A 27289-nucleotide genomic window follows, 5' to 3' on the forward strand; every position below is an offset into this window, starting at 1 on the left:
AAGCCATTGATCATAGTCTTTTTGCGGTAAAAAGCAAACGTAAAAAAGTATTGACAGTTGAAATACATGTCATGTTCTACGAAAACACCGTGACGTCATTTTGACGTCTGTGACGAACCTCTGACGGCAACTAGCGTGCTTATTGCGTAACAGACGTGCTCAAGGAGTTCTACATTCGCCATGAACATCTGGGTACTGTCCAAAAGCAGCACAAGGGCCGACCGGCACGCATCCTCCTCCAGTTCCGGTGCTGAAAGGTATCACCCAAATATCACAGAGGCATACTATGCAGGGATTGTTTATTTTGTTTTTGAAAATATACCAATGATCTTAATCATTCATTCACTATATGTTATATTACTATGTCAATATTTAGTTAGAATGCTATGTAATGTATAAAAGCTACAAAGTCATCAGAAAGATAGTAAGAAGAACCAAACTACATGCTAATTAGATATTCTGGAACATTTTGAGACAAAGAATGATTTGGTGGAATGTCTTTTTCGTATGAATACAAAGAGAATTTCAACAACTCCCTGATGAAATGTCCTTCATAAAATATGCTAAACTCCTTATTACGCAAAACATTACACCTACCGACGACCACAAGGTTACAAAGGGCCCAGCAGCCATACTCCTGGATGGCCACATCTTGCGGAAAAGACGTCATTGCCTTGAGCAGCATGCCAAACGCGTCAATATTTAGAAGTTCCATGCAGACACAGTCTGAAAATATATATCATTATCTCAAGGCTCATGCCTTTAAGAAAGCGTCTAAGGTTGGTCCCTGAAATTGGTGTTCGAGGGGCGCACAAAGGGTAGGCTGGGTGTTGTTGCAGCTTTAGACGTGCTATCCAACTCAAGAGCAATAAAAGATATGTGGTTTAAGTTTGTTGGGGTCTCAAATATTAAACTAAACAAATATCACATTTTTGGTGCGGCATCATCTCAGTAATCTGATAGTACGTCTATCAAGAAAGGGATAGGGTAGTTTTCGTCCCGTAATATAGCATTAGGTGCTTGCTTCTAGCTAGATATGATGGTAAGCAGAAAAAAGAGTTTGACTGTTCTAAGGTGGTAACATAAACATGTATTAAAGATATTTTGTTTCGATAAACATGCGATCTGATGGTATTCATGTTTTTTTCTCGTTTAAAGCCTTATAGGCTAGTTTGTATTGCATTATAACAGATAAATGTTTGCGTCATGCAAAGCATACATATATTAATGAAGGCTACAGGGACAAGCCCGACCAAAAATCATGTTTACGGGCATACGACACGTGCTTACCTGTGTACGCATACCACGTGATAAATTAAGTCATAAAAGCTACGTCGAAAGGCAACATTTTGCTTCGAAACAAAGATAACTTCTTTTTCTTCACCATTTTAAAGGAAACAAATGGTAGCCTATGCCCTTCAAGAGCCCCGTCTGCGTTTTCTTTACCGGAGTTTGAATAGGTAATTAGTTTCTTCAAACATTTCGACAAACCTGTTTCCAAAATAATGTTTTGACAGTGCTCCATCAGGCGGCTGTTTTGTGAATCGGTTTTTCAAAGTATTTTAAGAAAAATACCGACAGCGGGGCTATGCAAGTGGTGTAGGCTGCGCCATGTTTCATTTAATATGGTAAGCAAAAAGTTTTCATTGTTTTAAGTCTTAATCTAAAGCAAAATAGTGCCTTTATAGTAAGAATTAAAACGTTATTTATCACGTGGTATACATACACTGCATATCATTGACAACATTTTAACGGCTACTCAGGTTTCGGTATTTCTTTTTATGGTACAAGTTGCTGGGACAATACTAGAAGCCAAAATGTAAGCGACTTCAAGTTTAGAGGGAAAAGAAACTGAACGAGAGCAAGGAAACGTGCTCACAACAGATTCAGACTACGCAGACTTGACAATAACTTATCAATAAATGTTGGTGACCTTGGAACAGGCACAGAAAGGCGAGTTTACTTTTGGGTTTAATCTAGATTATACAATCGCAACCACTGGAATCAGTACTCTCAAAACTTAAAATATAATACTAATCTGAACCATCATCACCTTGAAGACATTAAAGTAAACGCGTGCCAAATAATATAACAACTTCATCACGTGACCGATGGAGGTCAACAAAATACAATGTTGAACGATTGACTACAGTGTTACACCATGTGTATAATACGCATACTTTGGAAATGAATGTGATCAGGGATGGGTAAGACAGTGCCTTGAACTAAAGGATACGGAATTTGACGTTACAGAGGGGAGCATTTCAAGAACCCGAAACATAGGCTCTTAAATAGTCAGGCTTGTTTTAAGTCCCCAATAGTAAACGTTGGTAAATTTTAGTCTAAATGGTACAAGTTTATGTTATGTATGCATATGCTGACATGGACAATTCACTTTGACAATGTTAGGGAAGGAAGTCACTTGTTATCACGAGACGGGGATTCAAGGCACTGCCTTACCAAAGCGGAAGCACCGCTGTCTGTTTCCTCTCAAAGACACGAGGAGTCGAAGCCTCTTGGCTTGGAGCTTCCAATAACTTGCTATGTTTTTGCTACTATCCTTATACGGGTCATATATTTCAGCGCCTGTAAAGTATCCCTCACAAGATGTTTTTATCACATATCTTACATTTAATCTCAAAAAAATATTCATAGTAACATAACCAAACTGTGTTACACACATCTTTAATGATATTCTACAATCGTAATTAGTATTTAATTATACATTGTACTCTCATTTTCAGATAAAATACAATGAAATGTTCCAGCAACAAAATAGCAACTCTTTTTTATTCAGATTTATCATGTTACCTACCCGCCCTTGACAAACTTGCAAGTGCCCAACAACAGCTTTGTTGTATTTCCGGGTAAGTGATGTACGAAGTCATTGCTAACATCACAGCGCTCGTGGCTCCAGCTTCGGACACAGCCTGGCAGGTGTCGTCTGGAGAAATGGAGGCATTTTCAAATTGTACGTACAAAAGACATATTCATGTTGCTATAGATAGAGTTGAATGGATAAGACGCGAAAATCAATTAAAAATGTATTGTAATTCTTCAGAACTGGATCTAGATCTAAAACAAAAACAGAGTGCATATGCAAACAAATCAAATTGCCTCAAATTAATGTGACATGGCTTGAAATTATTTATGAGAAGGAAACCGTATACTAGTTAGAGAAAGCTACTCGACTTTACACAGCGGTTACTTCACTTTGATGTGCATACCGTACATCAAATTATACAACTAAATACAAATTTATTCAATTTCAAATATATAATATTATATATATTTTTTAATTAAACGTTCAACATTCAAAGGATTGAACCAAAAACAAGACAGTTATGAGATGAGATAAAATTGAATTGATTTCCATAAAAACAGTATTTGGCTCGGACATGCCCTGCGTTAAGTCGAGGTATACAGTCGCTAACGTTAACGATTCATTCTCCACTTGCTGCGTATGCGCTCCCTATAGTGCAGGAATACAAAACAAAACAGTTTGTTAACGAGAGCGACTGCACACCTGCAGCGCTGCTATCATTCATAACGGGTAACACAGATATTCCCTGTGTGATAAGGGAGATGACTGCGAACAAGATTGAAGTAAGTGTGCATCAAATAAATGTTCCAAGAAAACAAGCAGGTACAACATATTTGAACGAAAACGTAAACCAATTGTTCACTTCTTACCGTGAGATGCAAACGTTCCTAGCGTTGTGCAACAGTGTTTGAGGACGTCGACGTGTTTATCGTAGCGTGACATCATGGACAGGATACTGTGGACACCTCCAACGTACATCATGGACCGCGCAATGTCCTCTTTCATAAAATATAAATTCATGTCTTGTTTGTTGTGTAGTTTGCTTTTGCTTCCTTAAAATGTATGGTCGGTGAAAACAGTTTAAAATGATTGTTAATGTGAAAAACTACAAAAACAAGCTCAGTAGCCAAAATTTTAAACATTAACTGCTTTTAATAGCGACATTATACACATTTGCTATACTACAAAAGCAGGTATGCCTACGAGCAATTTACATTAAGTTTGTGTCTTTTTTTTAAAAACGTCAGAACATTTTTACCAATAACATTTAATCTCCTCCAAGTCAAGTCTTATTTAGTAGTTACAGGCCACTAGCCAAAAACACATAACATACAACGTGAAACACTTTGAGTTTTGTCACGGTAATTAATCGATACATTCATACTATCTTTATCAAAACATGATAACTTCCCCTTAAGTATATTTTTTTTTTCAATAGGAGATTGAATACATAATAAGCTAGTTTCCTAGAATATAGACTGACCACACAGTTGAAAGTAAAGTATCATAATAGCATCCACAGAGCAAGCTTACTGAACCCTCCAGCCATGACGACCATGGGCTCTATCATGATAATCTGGGGAAGTTCAATATGTTATGCTATATACGTTAGTTACTTAAATGCATATGCTGTCATCGATTGTTCAACATATTTAAAGTGTTTACCTTTTGGAAAAGACACAGATATTAAACTTTCTTCTCCAAAGAGGATTGAAGACGCCTTCTATAGATCCATCTAATTACCACTTTGACTGATGCATTTACCCTTCATTGAAAAAACTGGAAATGGTATGGAATATTATATGTCCCTTGTACAGTAGCATAATAAATGACAAGTTGTAATACCCGACAGTGCGAGGTTTTCCAGCACGATACAACACTTCTCGACGACGTTCGGATCTCCCTCGTGACACGCCATCGTCCGCAGTATCTCCGAAGGTTGCACCTTCTCCGTCAGAATACAACGCCACTCATCTGTACAGGAATGGAGAATATATGTGTTAGAACTTAGTATACTCATTTTGAAGGTTCGGTCAGTCATACTCATAGCCGTGAATTTGATAGCCAACAATATATATCTAGAGCGAAACGATTCTTGCGAAAGAAAGTGCATGGGGAATAAAGCATGATTGGTACGGCTGTGTACCGTGAAACTATAAAATAAAATAATTCGGCTAAAGACGACAGTTATCTTCCTCTCGTCGACCGGATGTAACAACACTCAAAATAGTGTATATGTTTGAGCCACAATTTCAACACAATTTTGACTGAATGAAATACTGCAGGAAATATTTTCTACTTGAAAAAGTCTAGAAGAATTGAAAAAACATAGTATTTGTTGAAATCAAATGTCTATTCCATGTAAGGTGGATGTTTAAAGGCATAGCAGTTTGATAGTTAACCGTTAAACTTAAATATTGCAAATGGTTGCTTATTGTAAATAAAAGTGAAAGTATATATTGCAGATATATATATATTAAACATTCATTTAAAATAGCTGTGGTCTTTGACATAATGTATCGCCTACCTTGGAATGAGTAGTATCCAAAAATATCTAAGACCACAATTAGGAGGTCTGTGTCTTCACCGAACGTCTTCATGTTGTGGTGCAGCCGCTCGATGCCTTCATTCACACACAGGTAGTGTAGGCTGGCTTCTGTTAATACAGGAGGGGGCAAAATTCGTATGTATGATATGTATAAATCCTTCAATGTTCTTTCTCTTTCTTTTTTCATCGGTATCTTGAGCAAATGACATATACCTTTCGAGTTAGGAATGTTCTCGATTTTTGTCACAAAAGTGAAAAGTTTATTTTATAAAATAATGTAACCATAACCTTACTAGCATATGTAATACATTTTTAACCATGTATCTTTTGGGGTTCATGACCTCATAAACAACACCAAACATTTTTTTTTTTAAAAACAACCTTTACAATATAAAACAAATCATTCAGTGTTTCAGAATTTCAAAGTGGGGATGAAGATAGTTTTGCACTTAAGGAACATTATATAAATATCATATGGCAGCATGTGTAACATTGATATTGTGAACCCGAGAGCAGAATGTCACCCGAGGCGTTAGTAGTTTTTGAGATTTCTCTCGGAAAAAAACCCAACACTATATGTATAATATAAAAGGCGTCATAATTCGCTAAATTATTAATCAAGCAGAACTTGCCGATGTTATGCACAACTTGGCTTTGCATTCATCATTCATGTGGTGAAGTTTCATAAAAATCCATACATAAGTTTGGAAATTTGGATATACTTATTAACATTATGTAAAGAAATCAAGGGGCCACAACTAAGTGCAAATTCCCGATGTTAATGTACAACTAAGGTTGGTACTTGTGTTTCTTTTGATGTTTCAATATCCCTCGATCCGCTTTGGAGATTCCCCACCGACATACTGATCATGATCTGAATGTTTACAATCAAAGGCCATAACTGTGTTAGAAGTACTTGTGCGGAACATACCGATGCTAATGCACAAATAAGTTACGTACTTTTGGTACATTCTTGAGGAGTTCAGTACAATACTTCCAGCAATTTTGGGGATTTCGCGCGGACAAACTTGAAAGATCTATCCATCCTACAATCAAGACGGATCAAAATGTCTACTATGCATCTGGGGATGGGAGATTCTTACCTGGATGCTGGCCGTTGACAAGAACGAAAGAATTTTCGACTAAAAGAAGATTGTTTTTGACCACTAATCATACCGCATCAAGACCATAGCGAATTGAGCCAAATGAGGATCACTTAAATATGAATTGTCAGTGAGTAAAAGGAATGCCGTACCTGAGTGTTTGACGTGTACAAGGATTGAAGAACAGGCAGCCAGTTGAAGATCCTTATGGGCCGCGTATTGCCGCATCATGTCTAGAAGGCACTTGATGGCCGCTTGGCGGGACAGCACGGTCTCCAGCGATTCTGAATCAAAGCAAAAGTTTGATATCGAGCCTTAATATTTTAGCAGATAAAAAAATAAAATCACCAACTTTGACGACTTATGTGTCATATCTTAAACATAATTTTACATATGTTGTCATTGTTCTACACCATTTTCTAACACTCGTTATGGCTCGTCTTAGGCTAGATTCATAAAATTGTGTCGCAATTAAATGGCAACGCAAGTAAAATCATATATGTAATCATTTGAATACAGTTTATTCAACCGCTCACCCTGGTGTTCCACGTGACCGAGTTCCCGGCACGAAGCAATGACGAACTCCAGATCTGCATTTCCGGTCTCCAAACGTTCGATTGTCGATATCAAAGAGGTGCTCTTTCGTCTTTCTGAGGCTTCCGATGTCTCTGAAAGAAGAAAAAATATTTAGACAGTATTTTCATAGTCTTCTTTTTCAACTGAAAATCATTTTTGATAGTCAATCAGTTTTTACTACGGTAAATTGTAAATGGAATTGGCTATGTTTTTATTGATGGAGATCTGGAAAGAGTACAACGAGAAGCATCCTCGGTACCCTTGCGTATCTTAACCTAGAACCCTGGGGTGCCGAGGATGTACGAGAAGCTTCTAAGTAAAAACTGTTATCATGTTTTATCCATTTGCCAAGTTTTCCTTATAATTACCTTAGCATGTTTTACTAAGTTTAAAATTGTTCACTAAGAGGCTTTACGATTATGGCCCAAAGTGTTGACTTATGTTAGCTATTCATTATTTTATTTAAGGGTTTGTCTTGCCATAGATAATTCGACAACACTATCCCATATTTCCTAAATAAACAGTATTAATCAAACAATTACAAATATTTTGACCTTTTCCTTTGTCACTTCATAAGTGTTTGACGTTCACACTATTGTATTGACTTTGTTCTACGTCCCTCTGTACACTCAACGATGGCTGTTTATTGCACTTTAAATGACCAATGAAATTAGCTTATTTGAAGCGTTCAATGGATTTGGCCTATTAGAAATGCTCCGGCCATACATAAGTACTCATTTTACGCCTCGTATTTGGACTTTTTATTAAAATATTTGTTATTTAGCCACAATCTTATAAGCACACAATGTAAGGACTTAATCCATTATTTGGAAAGCTTAATTTAAATTCGTCACACGCTAATAACAAACAAAATCAAATCATAGCATAAGTTGAGTCATTTAATTGGATTACACGATTTTCTTATTACAATAGATCGTTTACTAACATATATAGTCGCTTATGCAAATATTTGAACAGGTTTTTTAAGCTTTAACAATTTAGGAAAAGAGCATTTTTGTGGCTTCCGTTCCTCAAGCTTTAGTTTAAAATGGGCACTTGTTAAGTAAAGAATTTGACAAAGACCATTTTCTGATTTCTTTCTCCGACCATTATTTTCCTAACAGGTTAAAATCAAGTAATTTCTTGTAGCTTATTTTTATGTGGATGTTCATTGCAATGCGCATATTTTCCTACAAGTACACCATGAGACTAAAGAAAAATCATGAAGCTTAAAACACAGTATTTGTGTTGTTTTTGCTGCAGATATACTCGCCCGATCGGAATCTCATTGCAATGTCTTCCGTAATATTTTGTTTTGACAGTGTAAAAACTAAAATTGAAAATATAAGAAATAAATAACAATAAAAGAATATGATCTAATACTTCAAAGATTTGAACATTTTAAGATGGCATACACTGTAACACATGTTAACCCTATACCGAGGATTTAACATACCTGGCATATCATGGAATGATTATGGAAGCATTTTAGTTCTCTCTAGCTACAACTGTTTACACATGAGCTCTATCTATACATTATGTTATAAGAAATAAAGAAGAAACTTGAACACATTTTGCGTACGAATATAAGTTTTCAATGCCATTATACACCACGAGCATGACCAATTATTGATAACAAGTGGCCAATTGAGAGGAATGCTGTTGAGTTTCATAGGGAAATTCGATTTATCTGATTAATAATTGCAACATCGATGAAACGCTGACTTCGAGACAGTTCTTTAGTTTGGTATTGAGCCGTTCGCGCCAAACGCTTAGTAGTTATTGTTAATTTGTGCGTTACTAAACAATTAAATTGGCAATCCGCAACCTCGTCAGGCTAAAACCAATTGCATAGTTTAGTAAAACATAACCAGACAATTACTATTACTTGTGTATTTATAAATTTCGCTAGACATTATAGTTTATGTTCACCTTTGTTGTCTTCCTTAGCACATGGGGTCGAGATTATATGCGGAGCCATCGTCGTCAGTTGTGTAATTGCCTTGTCTAATTGGCGAGTTTCAACTCCGGAAAGAGTTATCGTCGGTACTAGAACAAGCCAACGCACTGTTTGCAACTTTATTTATAAAAAAGTTAAACTGACATATTTTAAAAATCGAATTTCGACACACTCCTGGGTGGGATACAAGTAAAGTAGGTCTATTTCAGTTTAAGTGAGTATTCGGAGCCAGACCTCCAAGATGACGGCTAAGACACGGTGTTTTCGGCTATATTTTCAGCTTGTGAATAGTATCAAATATTATTTCCCATAAATGAGGATGCCCTTTCGTTGTTACTATTTTTATACTTTTTCAAAAACCCAAGCAAAATACAACATTGTTTTAAGAAAGTGGCATTGATAAGTATGTTGAATTTAATGCTTTTACTACAAAAGTCTAAGCAGAGGAGACGAAAAGGCGTCATATTATGGTTAATATATCATAAACAGTACATACCAAGTGAAACTATAAAGAAATGTTATACCTTACATTAATCTGTCCCTTCTATTTATATATATAAACTCGATCGGTCCGTATATCACTGTATTTTGATGAAAATCCAGTTTAATGACGTCAGCGGTCTATATTATATTTTTGGCAGTCCGGACCTCGCCGAAAATGTAATATGGACCGCTGACGTCATACAATTGGTAAGTGTGGTTCACAACGGCGAAAACTTGTCGCAAGTAACCATTATTAGCTTTGTTCAATAAAACACATTTAAATCGCTTTAAAAATATGGAATTGTAATGAAAAGTGTTCGGTATAATATAAGAAATATTTACTCACCACTTCGGGCCATATGGCATTATAAGGACCGGTAAGTCAGCCCCCGAAGGTAAATTGACCGAGGCTAACTTCGGTTTCTGACTGGCCGGTCCTTATAATGTCATATGGCCCTCAGTGGTGTGTAATATTTCTTAAAAACTCCGTGTTTCGCCGCCATCTAAGAGATCGATATCACAAACCTGACTTGAAACAATGCAGACTTACTTGCATCCTCCTGACACCGAAAAAAAACAACAGAAAGTAGTTCCATTACACTAATTTTACGATGGTGAATACAATCTCATGAATATATTCTGACGTAAAAAAATGAAAAAAAGAATGAAAAAAAGTTTAAACATACATATATTTAAGGAGATATGATCTCCAAGTCAGTTCCGTCCTAAGTTGCTAATGAAATGAGTTTGAAATTACAAACTGACAGCAGGATAAACGGGGCAACGCCCGACATTATGTGGCTTAAAATGTGTTTGCTTTACTTATTTGGCAGATCAATAACAATCAAATCATCGACTTGCTCATTCTTATGTCTACAAAGGATGAATTGGGTAAATAACTGATATCACATTTTTGACGTATGAAAGAAAATATTTTGCTGCCATTTCGGACACCCAGTAACGAACGGGTTTATCTGGCAATTGTTACATAACTTGAACCATTTTTTTTGGAACATTGACTAGTTTTTATCGTAGATTTGTTCATAAAATGAGTTATAATATAGGTACAAGTGTAAGTCTATGTTTAAGGAACATTCTCTCAGTCCAGTAATTCTTCGTTAAATACTATGATGGCTTTTAGATACTAGTATCACGTAGGTTGATATCATGGTTAATCTCTTTTATATAGGACCTTCAGTACTATGTACAAGAACGCACACGTAAAAGTTGTTGTTTATAAAAGGAATAACTATGCGAGTATTTGCGCGGACGTCTCTTTGCTAGCCAGCGCAGAGGCGTGAGCCGCTAAATGCAACCAGTTAATGATTAAATGAATGGTTGTAAACGTCAGAAGCTTTCTAAACGATTCAATCAGAACCCGTCTGGATATCCCTTTGCCTAGGACGTGAGCGTGAAACACTAATCCGCAGTTCAAGTACTATCAATCTTACGTTTAAAAAAAATAGATTTGTTAAATCTAACAAGTTTAGCAAAATTAAAATAACCTTTGGTAAAACAAAAGGCATAGCGAATTCATTCAATAGTTTGTACAATATGTGTTTGATAGTTAAGTTTAATCACGATACTTATTAAAATCCTGTCCATGAATATACATGATATATTAAACTAATACAATCACAAGTGGATAAACAAATCGCAACAAAAGTCACAATATCAAATATAAGAGAAGAACCATTTAACATATTACCAACCAAATATTGATTAATATATATCAATATACTTATATACAATTTTTGTTTGAAAGTAGGCGACAGCGGCTTGACAGTGCGCATTGATGGTTATATACATAACATAATCTTATCATTTGTAATATAACACATTTCTTTATTTATAAGCGTTATGAATATACATGGCTAGGTCTTTATTTCATTTAACTTTATCAGATTGCATTTATTCAACAAAATCTGGTGCATTTGGTCATCATCATCATCATCATCATCATCATCATCATCATTGTCGTCGTCGTCGTCCTCCTCCTCCTCCTCCTCCTAATCATCATCATCATCATCATCATCATCATCATCATCATCATCATCATCATCACCAACACGGCCATCACCACAACCATCATCATCATGACCATCATCATTATCATCGTCTAACGATGATGATGTTGAAAATGATGAGACGTTCAAAAGCAGCCAAAAAAGGTTACGTGTTATTGCACGATACACAAAATGCATATGGGCATATACGATAGATCATAAAAAACAGAGTCCCTTCATAACGTCAGCCATTTTCCTTACTAAGCATCTAACATGTACAATGTTTTTAATACAAGCCGTGGTGTCGTAAAAAAGTGATGCTCTGATAAGCTAGCACCGATTCCTTAACCACTCACACAGAGCAGCCTTGTTAAATGTCTCTCCGGAAAAGGTCAATTATAAGTGTTTAGGTAGAGATTCGACCCTTTTCAGACTTGGTTGACAGTCAAGCATCTTTACACAAGACTACGGATCCTTACCTATTATATTATAAAAGAAAGTTATGATCTTTAGAATGTGGCGAGAGGCGTACCTTTATTTGGTGAACAAGCAGGGAGCACAGGTGTGCCAGAGGTGGAACTGATGGCCGAGCCCCACTCACACTTCACACTGATTTCCAGCCCACACTCGCAGCGCACCGTGTGACTATCTCCCGGGTTACATCTCTCTAAACTAGTCTTCTTTGGGCTTCGCCGCCTGCAGAGCAATAGACACATCGAATAGGTGACGTAACTGTTTTAAACCATGTTGTCAATGGCAACGTTCAATAACTTGCGTACGGTATATGTAAATAGAGGTCAAATGTATCAGCATGCTACTTAAGGAATGGTTAAGCCAATTTGAATGTTTAATGCATAGACAAAAGCCAAACATGGTACAAGGATATATATGATTTGTTTTCTGGTCAGATACGTCCGCATCAATTCACTTTATCAGTCCGTTTCATTGCTTTATTCGATATTATAAATTGTTTTTCCTATGTTTGAGGCAAATAAGGATAATCTTGATGAGAAATGTGTCAATTAAATTTATTTATTTTGCGACCAATCGCATGAATAAATTTCTGTACTGCAGTGATATAATGAAAACGAACGAATTGTTTGCTCAAAACATTAATATGCGTTATTCTCAAATATGCATATTGCATAAGTGGCTTAGTTTTTCGCATAAGAACAACTTTTGAAATAACAAAACATACTATGTTTCCTTTTAAAAGTACCTGAGAGACACCTGGGTACGTTTTCTTGGCCTAACGACTGTATTGGTAAATTTACTCGTAAAATCGGATATATCAAAACTACGCGGGGACTATGTCCGTCTAGATATGTACAAAAGCCTTGCTGAGAATCTATAATATAAAATCCTTCGAAAACAAAAGCGAACAAAAAACTGAAGATAACTTCCTTTAACAAATGCTACAGGTGCTCAATTTTTATTATACTTAAAAATATGCTTAACCTTATTTATTATCAATCATGTAAGAAAACTACTAATAGCGCGATAAAACTCATACTCGGCGTATGACTGGTACTGTATTTTATATTGAAGTGAAAATACACTTTACTGTACCGACATAATATCCACTCTGTAAAGTCTTGTATAAAGTCTTGTATCATATTTGAATGCGTTAACTTATTTTCACTTCTTTTAACAGATGTGGCAACAGTTAAGAAAATGTCGTTTAACTAGTTGTAAATTTTGGAAATAACATATTTAATGGTTTTAAATTAAGGATAATCATCCTTATAACAAATAGTATTAGCTTGTTTGTTGTTAAATTTTCATGAACTGGCGCGTGAAAACTTTTATCACTAAATATGTATACATCAAACCAAATGTAATGTATTGAAAATTTCACGCAACATTTCTTCATAAGATCTTACCAAGATAATAAAAATGTGTCTATACGAAAATGTTATCATTGTAATGAATATATATTGAATGATCTAGATGAAAGACATTTTAGTTATAAAGGCAATGAAATTACCAAGGTGCACAATAAAAAGGAGGAACTGTAAATCATATAGAGGATATTGTTGATTGTAAAATTATAAGTATCTTCCATGGCTGGGAGTGTAAGATAGGTTCATCCCAACACGAGTTTAGGGTGTTTAGCGGAGACGAGGTTTACTGAGTTTCTGCAGAACACCCTGCGCGAGGCAAAGTGGGGTAAACAAATAGTATCTCAACTCTCAAATATTATCAGTTATTTTTTTATAAACTTTCCGGAGAGTGGAACAGTTTATAAAATATGTTTGATAGATGATAAAACTGAAAGCATTTGTTTTTGTCTGTAATTTGATTTGTACGCAAGCAAATGTTCGTACATTCAGCTTCAAGGAAATGTTTGAAAAGCAGGATTTCCATTTGTTATCAATAACGGTGGGTTGTTTATAAGTGAATAGTGGTGTAATGCATCCGCATGCTACTTAATGAACGGTTACGCTCCGCCCACTAAAATTATTACCGTTCCGCTATTGGAACGCAAACACGGAACAAGTATACAAAGGGATTTTTCCCCACATCATGTACACCACCCCTGTAATTTTTAATAGATATGCCTTTTTTAAGGTTACTTACCATTTTTATTGTATAAACTGCAAAAGGCCAAAAACAATGTTTCACATACGTTTTCCTACATACAATTATTCACGTTTTGAAAAATATAAACTTTATTAATTTCAGGAGATTGGTTCAAGTACTCGTAGTACTTCAGTACTTAGGTGGATTAGTTTGACGGGACACTAGTAACATGATTTCCTCGTGTTTTTGTGGGTATATGGGGAAAACGATTTTGTTTTCGTCACTCGAGGTTATTTTGAAATGTCTAAAAGCGAAGATATAAATTTGATCAGTTCTTTGGTTAAACAATTGCAGTGGTATTTCGACAAGAATTTTGACCAACTGAAAAAGACTGTGGAATCTGGGTGGCGGAGACGGCTAGGAAAGAGCCTTCTTCTTTTCGAAGTTTTCGGGGAGGTCTCGGCGGCGTTTCTCTGGCAGAAGGACGTTTTGTGCAGGGTGGAACAGTCATCTATTTCAAATGCGGCTCAGAGGGGTACTTCGCTAGTGGATGTGCCGCAGACCTGCAAGGAACCACCAACTTCATGGGCATCGGGCGTGGCCGAGGAGTTACCAGACCGGTGGCAGCAACCGCGTCTCCACGGACGCAGCTGTTCGTTCCAGCCAATGGCGGATAGTGATTATGATAAGTACTGGTTATTATCAAAAGGAAATTGTTTTAAATAGACTGAATTGCAGATTATTATTTTTTTCTGAATATTTTGAAAACTCGGTTGATATTTTACAACATTCTGGAAAGATAATTTAAAGGCTGATAATGAAATTTTGTCTTTATAGAAAATGTATACGTCTTATCTATCATTATCAAACCACTAAGTGTTATCATGAAAAACAATCAATCAACATTACGAAATAATGAGTTTGCTTCTTTAGCAATTCATGATTTGATTCAGAAACAGTGTGCTTATGAAGTACCTTTCATTCCACATAATGTCAATGCGTATGCTATATTTTCAATGTGAGACTAAAGGCGTTTTATTGAAAGGTGTATTGATACATAGAACACAAAATTCGTTGATCGATTAGATAAGTATAAATGTTGATTATGATGATTATGGGACTTGTCAGGTTTTTGTAATTATTTCAATACATTGTATAAGCCGCATTATGAAGACAGATTTGCTAAAGATGCACTCTTACTCCAAATTACCAAAATTAATACAATTGATTTGATATACCAAAAACGATGTTTAAATGTCGAAAACAATGTTTCTTATGAAGGATACCGAGTTTAATTTGAAAAGAAATGAGCATAACACATGGTATTTCTACTCTATGAGATGATAATAGACCACAGTAAATCTTTAAGCATTCTCCAATCATTTAATATTTTTGCGTTTAAAGCTATTAAATATACGGTTACACACTTGTTCTCCATTATAATAGTTTCCATAAATGCATTATTTAGTAAGTAGTTAAAGGTTTATCACTTAAAAATTATGTTTGTTATACAAGTGTATGTATTGATTTTGAACAATACTGTCCCTTAATTAATGATTACACTCATAATTTGTCAAGAGAATTCATTGTTTTGGACTCCGTTTACAGAGGCAGTTGATGCTTTTTCTGTTTATTGGGTGAAAAGACAACAATCTGTCGGTACCTCCAGTTTATTAGATACCAAAAGTTCTGAATAATTTGGCATATTGTAAAGGTGAGAATGCTTCATTTAAGAAATATATTATGAAGTTTTGATTTTAAGAAAAGACCATATTTATGTTCCAGCTAGAAATACTTCTACAATGTTTGGTACAGACGGATGTACAAGTGATGTTCTTATAGTAAGATTGGATTGTGATTTGTAATGGCAACTCATGGAATGCATTACTCTAGTCTACAAGATATTGTTACTAATTCATTATTGATAATATTATATAGAAGTTGTTTTACTTGTATTAAGTAAGATTTCTTTTTTTGTATAAGGGTTGTATATTCGGATCTGTTAGATGGCAGAAAACAGCTAGCATTTGTCAAACTGTCTCAAACAACCCAGAGGAGCAGTTCTCAGAAGTTAAAGATGTGATTTTGCCTTAGAGAGAAATTCTACTGTCTACTGTAACTGTTTTTTAACTTTAAACAAATTTAGAGCTTGTTGTAAGAAATCAGATATATAAAAAAAAAGTTTACCAGCTTCACCTGTATCTATAGCCTTATGTTTAGTGATCGTTATTCAGGAAGATAAAGTTAGTAAATCAAAACTGAAATCTATACTTTACGGTATTGGGCAAGTGTTGTTTTTTATAAAAATTATCTTTGTGGTAATTCTTGGTAAAACTGTCTTTTGGGTTGCATAAGGAAAGTGGGAAAAACGGTTAATAAAAAGGAGCTTATAAATAGTGAAATTTTAAAAAGAAAGATGATTTTGAAAGACGCTTTAGTTTCTGAGAACAGTTCTTTGGGAGACTTGAGAGATATTACTAGTTTTGTTCCTGCAATTGCAGGTTTTTTCAGGATTAAAGAAGTTCTTTAAGTCGTTCCAATACAGTATAAGACCCATATTGTGAAATTTATATTGAAAAGCCAATGACTGGCGTTAAAAGAGAAGGAAATAACGTTGTTATGGGTAAAACGCATAATGATTTTTTTTTTAATATTTTTTTTGATAAAATCTGGCATAGACAGTGATCCATCAGAGTATGTTTTTAGAGCTGTGCGAATTTGTAGAAAAAAAAACAAACAAACAAACTAATACGTATAAATTGAGAATTTTGGATAAACCAATTAGTTAGACAACTGTACATGATTTGTTTAAGACCAAATTAGTTAAAATAGGTTAAGATGCTAGTCATTTTGGTTTTCATTCGTTTCGTTCTGGTGGTGTCATAGCTTGTGCTGAAAAGAAATTATTTGAAAGACATTATTACAAAAACATGGAAGTTGGAATTGTGCTTCTTCCATGGACAATTATGTAAAAGAAACCTTAAAAGAAAGGTTGTCAGTGACACTGATTTAAGACTTATGAAACGTTTTATTTATGTTTGAAAGCATTTATTGACAATTACTAAGATACTCATTAAAGGTCTAATGAAGAGAGATATAAAGATTTTTTGTGTGTGTGCTTTATTAGGGGGATAAAGAGTAAACAGTTAGTTTGAATATTTTGTATTCAATTAAGTGTGTGATATTTGGCTTGGATAGCCAGGGCTAGCTGCCCTTTTGTGATATTTGGCTTGGATAGCCTGGGCTAGCTGCCCTTTTGAGATTTTTGGCTTGGATAGCCAGGGCTATCTGCCCTTTTGTGATATTTGGCTTGGATAGCCAGGGCTAGCTGCCCTTTTGTGATATTTGGCTTGGATAGCCAGGGCTAGCTGCCCTTTTGTGATATTTGGCTTGGATAGCCTGGGCTAGCTGCCCTTTTGAGATTTTTGGCTTGGACAGCCAGAGCTACCTACCCTTTTGTAATATTTGTCTTGGATAGCCAGGGTTAGCTGCCCTTTTGTGATATTTGGCTTGGATAGCCAGGGCTAGCTGCCCTTTTGTGATATTTTGTTTGGATAACCAGGGCTTGCTGCCCTTTTGTGATATTTGGCTTGGATAGCCAGGGCAAGCTGCCCTTTTGTGATATTTTGTTTGGATAACCAGGGTTATAGACCCTTTAGTGATATTTAGTTTAGATAGAGGCCGGGTTAGAGGCCCTTTTGTGATATTTGGTTTGGATAGCCGGGGCTAGAGTTCTTTTTGGATATTTAGCTCAGATAGTTAGGCCTATATTCTCGTTTCTGGTATTTGGCTTGGATAGCCAAAATTTAAGTCCATTTGTGATATTTTGTTTGGATACCTAGGGCTAGCTGCCCGTTTGTGATAGTTTGTTTAGATAGCCAGGGTCATAGGCCCATTAGTGGTATGTAGTTTAGATTACCAGGGATGGAGGCCCTTTTGTGATAGTTATTTTTGATAGCCGGGGCTAGAGTTTTTTTGTGAAAGTTGACTTTGATAGTCAGGGCTAGCTGTCCTTTTGTGATTTGTGACTTGTGACTGACTTAGATAGCCAGGGCTAGTTACCCTTTTATGATATTTGACTTGGATAGCCAGGGCTTGCTGCCCTTTTGTGATATTTGGCTTAGATAACCAGGGTTAGCTGCCCTTTTGTGAAAATTGGCTTGGATAACCAGGGCTAGCTGCCCTTTTGTGATATTTAGCTTGGATAGCCAGGGTAAGCTGCCCTTTTGTGATATTTGGTTTTGATAGCCAGGACTAGCTGCCCTTTTGTATTATATGGCTTGGATAGCCAAGGTTATGGGCCCTTGAGTGATATTTAACTTAGATAACCAAAATAGAGGCCCTTTTGTGATAGTTTGCTTTGATTGTCGGGGTTAGAGTTCTTTTCGGATATTTAGCTTTGATAGTTAGGGCTAGATGCTCTTTTGAGATATTTGACTTAGATAGCCAGGGCTAGCTGCCCTTTTGTGATATTTGAATTGGATAGCCAGGGTTATCTGCCCTTTTGTGATATTTGACTAAAATAGCCAGGGCTAGATGCCCTTTTATGATATTTGGCTTAGATAGCTAGGGATAGCTGCCCTTTTGTGATATTTTGTTTGGTAGCCTGGGTTAGAGTTCTTTTCGGATATTTAGCTTAGATAGTTAGGGCTAGATAGCCAAGACTTGAAGTCCTTCTGTGATATTTGGTTTGGATAGCCAGGGGTTAAGGCCCTTTTATGATAGCTAGCTGATATAGCTAGAACTTGAGACACTTTTGTGATGTTTACCTTAGGGCAAAATGCACTTTGTGAGCTTAAGTTTAGATAACTTTGGATATAGGCCTTTTTGCGATATTAAGCTTGGATATTCAAGGATAAAGGCCCTTTAGTGATATCTTGCTTCGTCTAGAGACCATTTTGTGATATGTTGCCAATAAAACTAAAGCTAGAGGCCCATTCAAGAAATTAGCTTCGATAGCTAGGAGTAGATACCCTTTGTGATAGTAAGCTTTGATAACCAAGGATAGAGACCCTTTGTGATATTTAGGTTTGATAGTTAGGTATAGAGACCTTTTAGTGATATTTCGGTTTGATAGTAATGTACAGAGATCTTCAAGTAAGTGATCTAGGTTAGATAATTATGTAATGAGACACGTTTGTCATATTATGTAAGTTGAGAAGTGTCTTGATGACTTCAATTTGGAAGGGACACTGTTAAAGGTAATATTTACTTTTTATTGTATTTGTTACATATATTTATTTATCTGTTACATGAATAATAAGAATAGATATAGCAATAATTGATTGGATATTACCCTCTTTGTTTGTCTCGACATGTTCACCAAATACATTGCCAATTCCTAAACTGTTTGTGTTGTTGTAATTTGAGATTAGTGAAAAATTAGTTTACTCACGTATTGAGTGAGTAAATACAATTATTCACGTTTTGAAAAATATAAACTTTATTGATTTCAGGAGATTGGTTCAAGTACTAGTAGTACTTCAGTACTTAGGTGGATTAGTTTGACGGGACCCTAGTAACATGATTTCCTCGTGTTTTTGTGGGTATATGGGGAAAACGATTTTGTTTTCGTCACTCGATGTTTTGTATTTGGTGAAATAAGAAGTTATTTTGAAATGTCTGAAAGCGAAGATATAAATTTGATAATATTTCCCGCCCATCCCATCCCTATTTTCAGGTTGATTTTCCTGTCACATGTGCTCTATTAACATGCATATTTATTTTCATTTACAGAATTCCACTGTTTGATTGCCTAACATTAGTTAGTAACGTATTTGTTATTTTTATGATTTAAGATTTACCGTATGTTTAGTTTCGTTCCAGTTGTTTCATGATGTTTTCTAAGATATCAGTCATTATTGATGTTGCTGACTCTAAGGACGGACGTGGCCACGATTGACCAAGGTTACGATCCAGATGTGCTCAGACGCTATAACCAATCTTTTAGCATCCAAATACTGCATTTTCCTGTGTACATGTTCACCAAATACATTGCCAATTCCTAAACTGTTTGTGTTGTTGTATTTTGAGATTAGTGAATAATTAGTTTACTCACGTATTGAGTGAGTAAATGAATTTTCTTTACCCCGTTTCATTGCTTTATTCGATGTAAATAATTGTTATTATTCTGTTTGAGCCAAGTAAGAATGATCTTGGGGAGAAATGTATCAATGAAATTATTTGACCTTAAATCTCATTAATAAGTTCCTATACTGGTATAATGAAAACGCTCTAAATATTTGCTCAAAACCTTTATTCTTGCGTTATTCTCAAATGTGTTGATTGCATTTATTTATAGCTTCAGTTTTCACGCTTAAAACATTTTTGAAACAACATAACATATTGACGTGTTTCCTTTGAAATGCCTGTTCGCTTTACCACTGTATCTGTAAATGTACTCGTAGAATCATCTCACAAACGCCAGTGGATAGATCAAAACTACGCGGGGACTATGTCCGTCTAGATATACACACAAACCTTGCTCATGGTCTATTGTAAAATATTCGTTGGAAAAATAGCGGACGAAAACTGAAAGCAACTTTGTCAAACATATCAACGAAACTTATATTACAAGTACTCAATTTAAATGATACTTACAAAAATGTTAAACGTTGTAAATTATCAATCATCTAAATAATACCGCGATATAACTTAATTTGTACGTTATTTTTATTGAAGTGTAAATATACTTATCCGACATAAAATCCACTTTGTGAAGTCTTGTATCATATTGGAATGCTGTTCTTGTTATAACAATATTGTGCCGACTTTTTACTTAAGCCGTTATTTTGCACATATGGGTAATTAGCTTTTAAAGGCCAAACCAAGTCCTGTGGTGGTATTCAATAATTAACTTTAGCAATACAGCATTGACTTCGTTAACTATATTTGTCAGTTATTAATGTTAACAATAAATCCGATAAGCTATATCATCAAATAAATGTAATATATTGGGTAATTCACGTATTATTTCTTCATAAGATCTATCCCAGGAAAATCAAAATGAGTTCAAGCAACATTAAAATGTTGTTATAGGAAAATGTAAACATTATAATGAATATATTTTAAATGACGTAGATCAAGTACTTTTTTAAGTTCTAAATGCAAATGATATATTTAATGTGCACAGTAAAAACGGAAATTGTAAATCATAGAGGATATTTGTTAATTTCAGTGTAAGACCGTATTTTATTAAACGATTGTTATAAAAAAAAACGTATTTTAAAAAGTAACCTACAGTGAAAATATAGGTTTAATAAGCTCCCGAGTGAAATAAAACAAAATGTTTCATTAATGCTTATTTTCGGAGTTGTATTAGTGTTTTAATTTATTTCTTATTACACCCTTTCGAAGAGAGTGTTTGCTTTGCTGCTTCCCTTCGTACGCCCTTCACGCAAAGATTTTTTCGCTGATGACGAAGCTGTCATCTGTACGCCAGTCGTGGAGAACAGTCATCCAAAGTATTTATTTTGCAGTATATTTTTTACTCGTGTTTCAGTGCAATCCTTTAATGAACATCCATCGATGAACTTTTTTTAATGCATCTATGCTGCACAAAATAACAGTTAACGCACAATTGTATCCTTACATTAAACAGGGATTTACTACATGAACGATAGAACGCGTAAGCTAAATAAACGTGGATTAACATTGGATTTTAAACATGTTTTCAAGTTTTAGAGTGTTTGTTATGATAAATGGATATTCAATCACCCCTCACTGTCAGAGATCAGTCTGATGCGCTTGCAGTCAGGTAATTTTCAAGATAAAGAGAAAAGACCACGCTAGGTTGTTCACAAGGCGTAGTCGGGTATACTAATATTATCAGTTATTTATTGTGTAAACTTTCGGGAGAGACCCAACAGTTTTAAAAAAAAATATTTGATAGATGATATAATATCGAATTTATACGAGCATTTGATCTCGTCTGTATTTTTGTTTTGTACGCAAACCAATGTTCGTACTTTCAAGGAAATGTTTGAAAAGCCAGAAAATTGATTTTACCTAAAATCATTAGTAACACCATTAACCATAAAACATCATTTTTCGAACGTAAATATGTAAAACTGAGATTTTTTCTTTTTGTCAGCAGTTTTATATCACTGGTTTCTTCACATTTCCACAAAATCTGGCTCATTCTAAGACAAAAAATAAAAGTTGTCGAAACGGTCAGTCTATTAGAGAGCAGCTTTATCGATCAGTCGTTTATTTAGATTAATATCTTTTATTTAAATGCACCCTTTTTAATATCAAATTTTCATTTTGGCATGAGTTTCTGATTCAAAGGTGGTGAATTTAGTTTTAATCAAGGGGAAAATAAAGCAACTTATGTTATAAGTAGTTCTTAAAATTGATGATTCTTTACTTTGCTATGAACATATCAATTTTATAATTTCACTGTTGTTATTTCACTGACAAAACTCCATTTTTCATTAAAATCATGAACGATAATGTAATACTAAATGCCAAGATCATAAGTTTTGATGTGAAATGGTTTACACATATGTAACAAGGTCTGGTATCATATTCACTCATGACTTGAGCCTCAGTAAGGGATGCATTTATATTTAAATGTTTAAGCCAATCAACGTAAGGCAATACTGAAGTGAATACTGGCCTTTTCTGAATATCATTCTTTTACAACAACTGTATTACATTTATTATCGAAACGAAATGAAAAACATTTTTCGATCAGTACATCCCACAAATTTCGCTTCTAACGTCGTGTACTCAGGCTACGGCATAAGTAAATATGGCACAATTTAAGGAAACTTACCAGTATTGATTTGCTGGCGGTTTTAGGCTGAGTTTCCGGCTTAGGCGGCGGACTTTCTCAGTGCCTATGACGATCTCAGGCAGATCGTTGCTGCCAAAGACGGCCGACGACTTCCGGCGGGCATCCGTAGTGTCAGTGGGCGACATTAGTGGAGCTACCGAGTCCTTCCGCTTTGGCCTGTGGGTTGCGATGATAGCGTCCCTCAAGGAGTTCTTCCTCGAGGTTTCCCCTTCCGGTACCTCGGGAGTAAGCTCCATCCGAACGGTGGACACCTTCCTGTTGTAATCAAAATATCAACATAAAATGTGAGTTAACGGCTAAGACATGTTTATATTTTATATAGGTTATGCCGAAACAGAAATAGTTCCATTTAGTTCATGATTATATGTTGCAAAGCATAGCCTAAATAAATGGTGACATTATTGGATACAAAATCTACACATTTTATATGACAATAAAAGTTCAAATGAAATGAATTTAACTAATCATAAACGATATATATACAGAAAGATCGATCAGAAGTAGTGTTCACAAGTAGATACGTCACGCAGTGTTCACAAATAAATACAAAAAGCCGTGCTCATTCGTAGAAAATCACAGAGTTCACAAGTGCGTACACCACGCAGTGTTAAAAAGTACATACACCAAGTAATGTTCACATGTAGATCAATCTCATTAAAATCAGATCCTCAATACACGCTTCACGACGTTACGCTACGTACATAACGTAAGGAAATGAAGTGAACGTCACGATATGATTTTAATGAGATTGCAAGTAGATACACCACGCAGTGTTCACAAATAGATAAATCACCTAGTGTTCACAAGTGGAAACACCACGCAGTGTTCACAAATAGATAAATCACCTCGTGTTCACAAGTAGATACACCACGCAGTGTTCACAAATAGATAAATCACCTAGTGTTCACAAGTGGAAACACCACGCAGTGTTCACAAATAGATAAATCACCTAGTGTTCACAAGTGGATACTAAACGCAGTGTTACAAGTACATACACCACGCAATGTTACAAGTACATACACCACGCAGTGTTCACAAGTGGATACACCACACAATCATCACAAATAGATAAATCACTTAGTGTTCACAAGTCGGAACACAAGGCAGTCTTCACAAGTGGAAACACCACGCAGTCTCCACAAGTAAATAAACCACGCAGAGTTTACAATTGAATACACCAGAAAAATATTACAAGTAGATACATCACGAAGTGTTCACAAGTAGAAACACCACGAAGTGTTCACAAGTGGATACACCATGATCTGTTGACAAAAGGATACACAACGCAGTGTTCACAAGTAGAAACAACACACAGTGTTGACAAGTGGAAACATTACGAAGAGTTGACAAAAGATACACAACGCAGTGTTCACAAGTAGATACACCAAGAAGTGTTGACAAAAAGATACACAGCGCAGTAATCATAAGTTCATACACCCCGAAGTGTTCACAAGAAGATGCACAATACAGTGTTTACAATTAGATATACCACGCAGTGTTAAGAAGTAGATACACAACGCAGTGTTGACAAGAAGATACACCACGCAGTGTTCACAAATAGAAACGCCACGTAGTGTTGACAAGAAGATACAAAACGCAGTACTCCTAAAAAGAAACACCGCGCAGTGTTCACAAATAGATACCCCAGGCAGTGTTAACAAGTAGATACACCACGCAGTGTTTACAAAACGTTACACCGCGCAGTGCTCACAAATAGATTCACCACGTAGTGTTCATTTAATAATTGATTCTTTTTTTGTGCGTTCATGCAGTATGAACGATCGGCTGCGATTTTGCATATTTTCCAAAAACCGCTAGGCCGGTTTATGGATATGCAAACTCGCGGCCGAGCGATACTTATATTTACTTATATATATACTTATATTTACATTTTCCCTTTTTATTTGTTTATTTTTAGACCTTATAGTGTTTGAGAACAAGTCTTTAATTACAACAAAGGGGAACAAAACGTGTAGAGCGAATGTAAATGGTAAGAGCACTTGGTGTTTTTAGCTGGGCGTTCTTTTTCTCCTCCGCATAATAAATAGTCCATAAGTAATTTTCAAAAAGAAAGATATAATCAAAGATTGTTTTAATCATTTGGTAGTTTCTGAAAAAAATGTGGATGTAATAATGAATTTTGTTGTAATATGTTCATTTTAATCAAGAGAACTTTCGATACATTTTAACTCCTGTTTTACATATGCATGACCCATGTGAGTGGGCATAAACAATGTGGTCACGGTGATTTAATGGATAACTTCCAGTTCAAGGTAATTATAACGTCATAATTTCATTTTTTGATGTCTTGTAACTTTTGCAAAGATATTAAAGTGTTGTGATGTGCTAGTCTTCTGGTATTGTCAATATTAAGACGTTTGTTCGAACTCGCGAAAATATATGACACTTTGACAGTCTCCACTCATTTCAAGTATTCAAATTGAAGATAAACTGGACGAAGATATCTCCTAATTATATCGAAGAAAGATATTCATTGTCTGAATCCGATAATGGATCATACATTTGTCCTAGAAAGAAATCGCGAAAGTCAGAATCATCAGCGGTGTTTGTTTGACAGTTGTTGCAGATGAACCGTAGTAAAAACCGCGTCAATTTTAGTTTGTTTTTATTAGTTGTTCAATGCGTGCTCTTTTGTTATCAAATGAAAAATCAAGTATTTTTCAATTGATATTTCAAGGAAATAATGTCTTTCATTTTAATGTTCGCAAAACATAAAAAGAAACATGTAAACGAGCCGGCATTCAACAGAACATGCGCCATGCTATATTTAGCAATAAAGAAGATCGTAGTAAGATCACTACGCGCGATGATTCACCAGCGCCCAATCAGAGCGTTGCTTTCTTGCCAAACTCTGCCTAAAAAGATCAGTAAAGGTCGACCGGCTCATGCAAAATGAACTCAATTTTTATCGTTCAAAAAAATAAGTACGGATGTAAATATAATAGAAATACCACGTAGTGCTCACAAACAAATACTCCGCGCAGTGTTCACAAATAGATACACCGCGCAGTGCTCACAAATAGATACACCACGCAGTGCTCACAAATAGATACACCACGCAGTGCTCACAAATAGATACACCACGCAGTGTTCACAAATAGATACACCACGCAGTGCTCACAAATAAATAAACCACAAAATAAACCACACAGTGTTCATCAATTGATCAACCACGCAGTGCTCACAAATAGATACACCACGCAGTGTTCATCAATAGATACACCACGCAGTGCTCACAAACAGTTACACCACGCAGTGTTCAATAATAGATACACCACGCAGTGCTCACACATAGATACACCACGCAGTGTTAATCAATAGATACACCACGCAGTGCTCACAAATAGATACACCACGCAGTGTTCATCAATAGATACACCACGCAGTGCTCACAAACAGTTACACCACGCAGTGTTAATCAATAGATACACCACGCAGTGCTCACAAATAGATACACCGCTTAGTGCTCACAAATAGATACACCGCTTAGTGCTTACAAATAGATACACCGCGAGCACCACGCAGTGCTCACAAATAGATAAACCACGCAGTGTTCATCAAAAGATACGAGGCGCATTAACCACAATTTAATACACCGCGCAGTGCTCACAAATAGATACACCGCGCAGTGCTCACAAATAGTTACACCGCGCAGTGTCCACAGGCATATTTTCCAGGCAGTGTTTACAAGAAGATACACAAGGCAGTGTTCACAAATAGATACACCCTGCAGTATTTACAATTAGATACACCAGGTGTTTTAGTTACAAATAGAAACACCGGGCATTTTTACAACTAGAAACACTACGCTGTTTTCACAAGTAGTTACAAAAGGCGTTGTTTAGAATGATATATTTAACAAAACTGTCTTCGAAAACATTTTAAAAATGCGTTTGCATGTACAATTAACTTCGCAATGCTCTAAGCTTTAAATAACAAGATTTTAACATCACAAACAAATTAATAAAACAATTTTTATACATCAACTGTACCTTCTTATGTTATCCTCCATTTTAGGTATATGGCAGAACACTGAGATGAAGCACTTAACTGCATAATAACAGTTCAATAGCGCTCATTTTCCGTTCATTTGCACAATATGATATTTCCCTCACAGATACTTATCACTTAATTTTACCTCCATGTTTGTTTATACAATCATATTAACAGGAAGAAATGACATTGCTAATCACTCGAGTTAATCAGCAGTTACAGAACTACACTTATATTGATTTTTGAATATCAATAGCAATATACACTGTACAGCAATGTACTTTAAAGTGACTTGTTCATGTTTTTTTACCAAAAATTAGTTTTCCCGGTAATGCATCTGAAAACACTTTTTTTATTTTTATTGTACTCTATGATATCGAAATTGCAGAAAAAATACAGTTATAGCATAAAAGAGTATTTTGGTTTTACTAGGGTTCGAACCCACGCTGGTC

General features: G+C 35.5%; 1 protein-coding gene across 1 annotated transcript in view; it reads right to left on the reverse strand.

Moving 5' to 3' along the window:
• The window catches only part of LOC128236279 (uncharacterized), a 42063-nt gene that overhangs the window by 13622 nt on the left and 1152 nt on the right, over positions 1 to 27289 (reverse strand). The window contains exons 2-11 of the mRNA XM_052951161.1: positions 22803 to 23078; positions 12033 to 12196; positions 7012 to 7143; positions 6628 to 6759; positions 5352 to 5480; positions 4670 to 4798; positions 3694 to 3822; positions 2816 to 2944; positions 598 to 726; positions 119 to 250 (exon numbers count right to left, since the gene is read on the reverse strand). Of these exons, the coding sequence (XP_052807121.1) occupies positions 119 to 250; positions 598 to 726; positions 2816 to 2944; positions 3694 to 3822; positions 4670 to 4798; positions 5352 to 5480; positions 6628 to 6759; positions 7012 to 7143; positions 12033 to 12196; positions 22803 to 23078 (1481 nt within the window). The remainder of the gene's footprint in view (positions 1 to 118; positions 251 to 597; positions 727 to 2815; positions 2945 to 3693; positions 3823 to 4669; positions 4799 to 5351; positions 5481 to 6627; positions 6760 to 7011; positions 7144 to 12032; positions 12197 to 22802; positions 23079 to 27289) is intronic.

The sequence above is a fragment of the Mya arenaria genome, chromosome 5, assembly GCF_026914265.1.
Source record: "Mya arenaria isolate MELC-2E11 chromosome 5, ASM2691426v1".
In the NCBI taxonomy this organism is placed as follows: Eukaryota; Metazoa; Mollusca; class Bivalvia; order Myida; family Myidae; genus Mya; species Mya arenaria.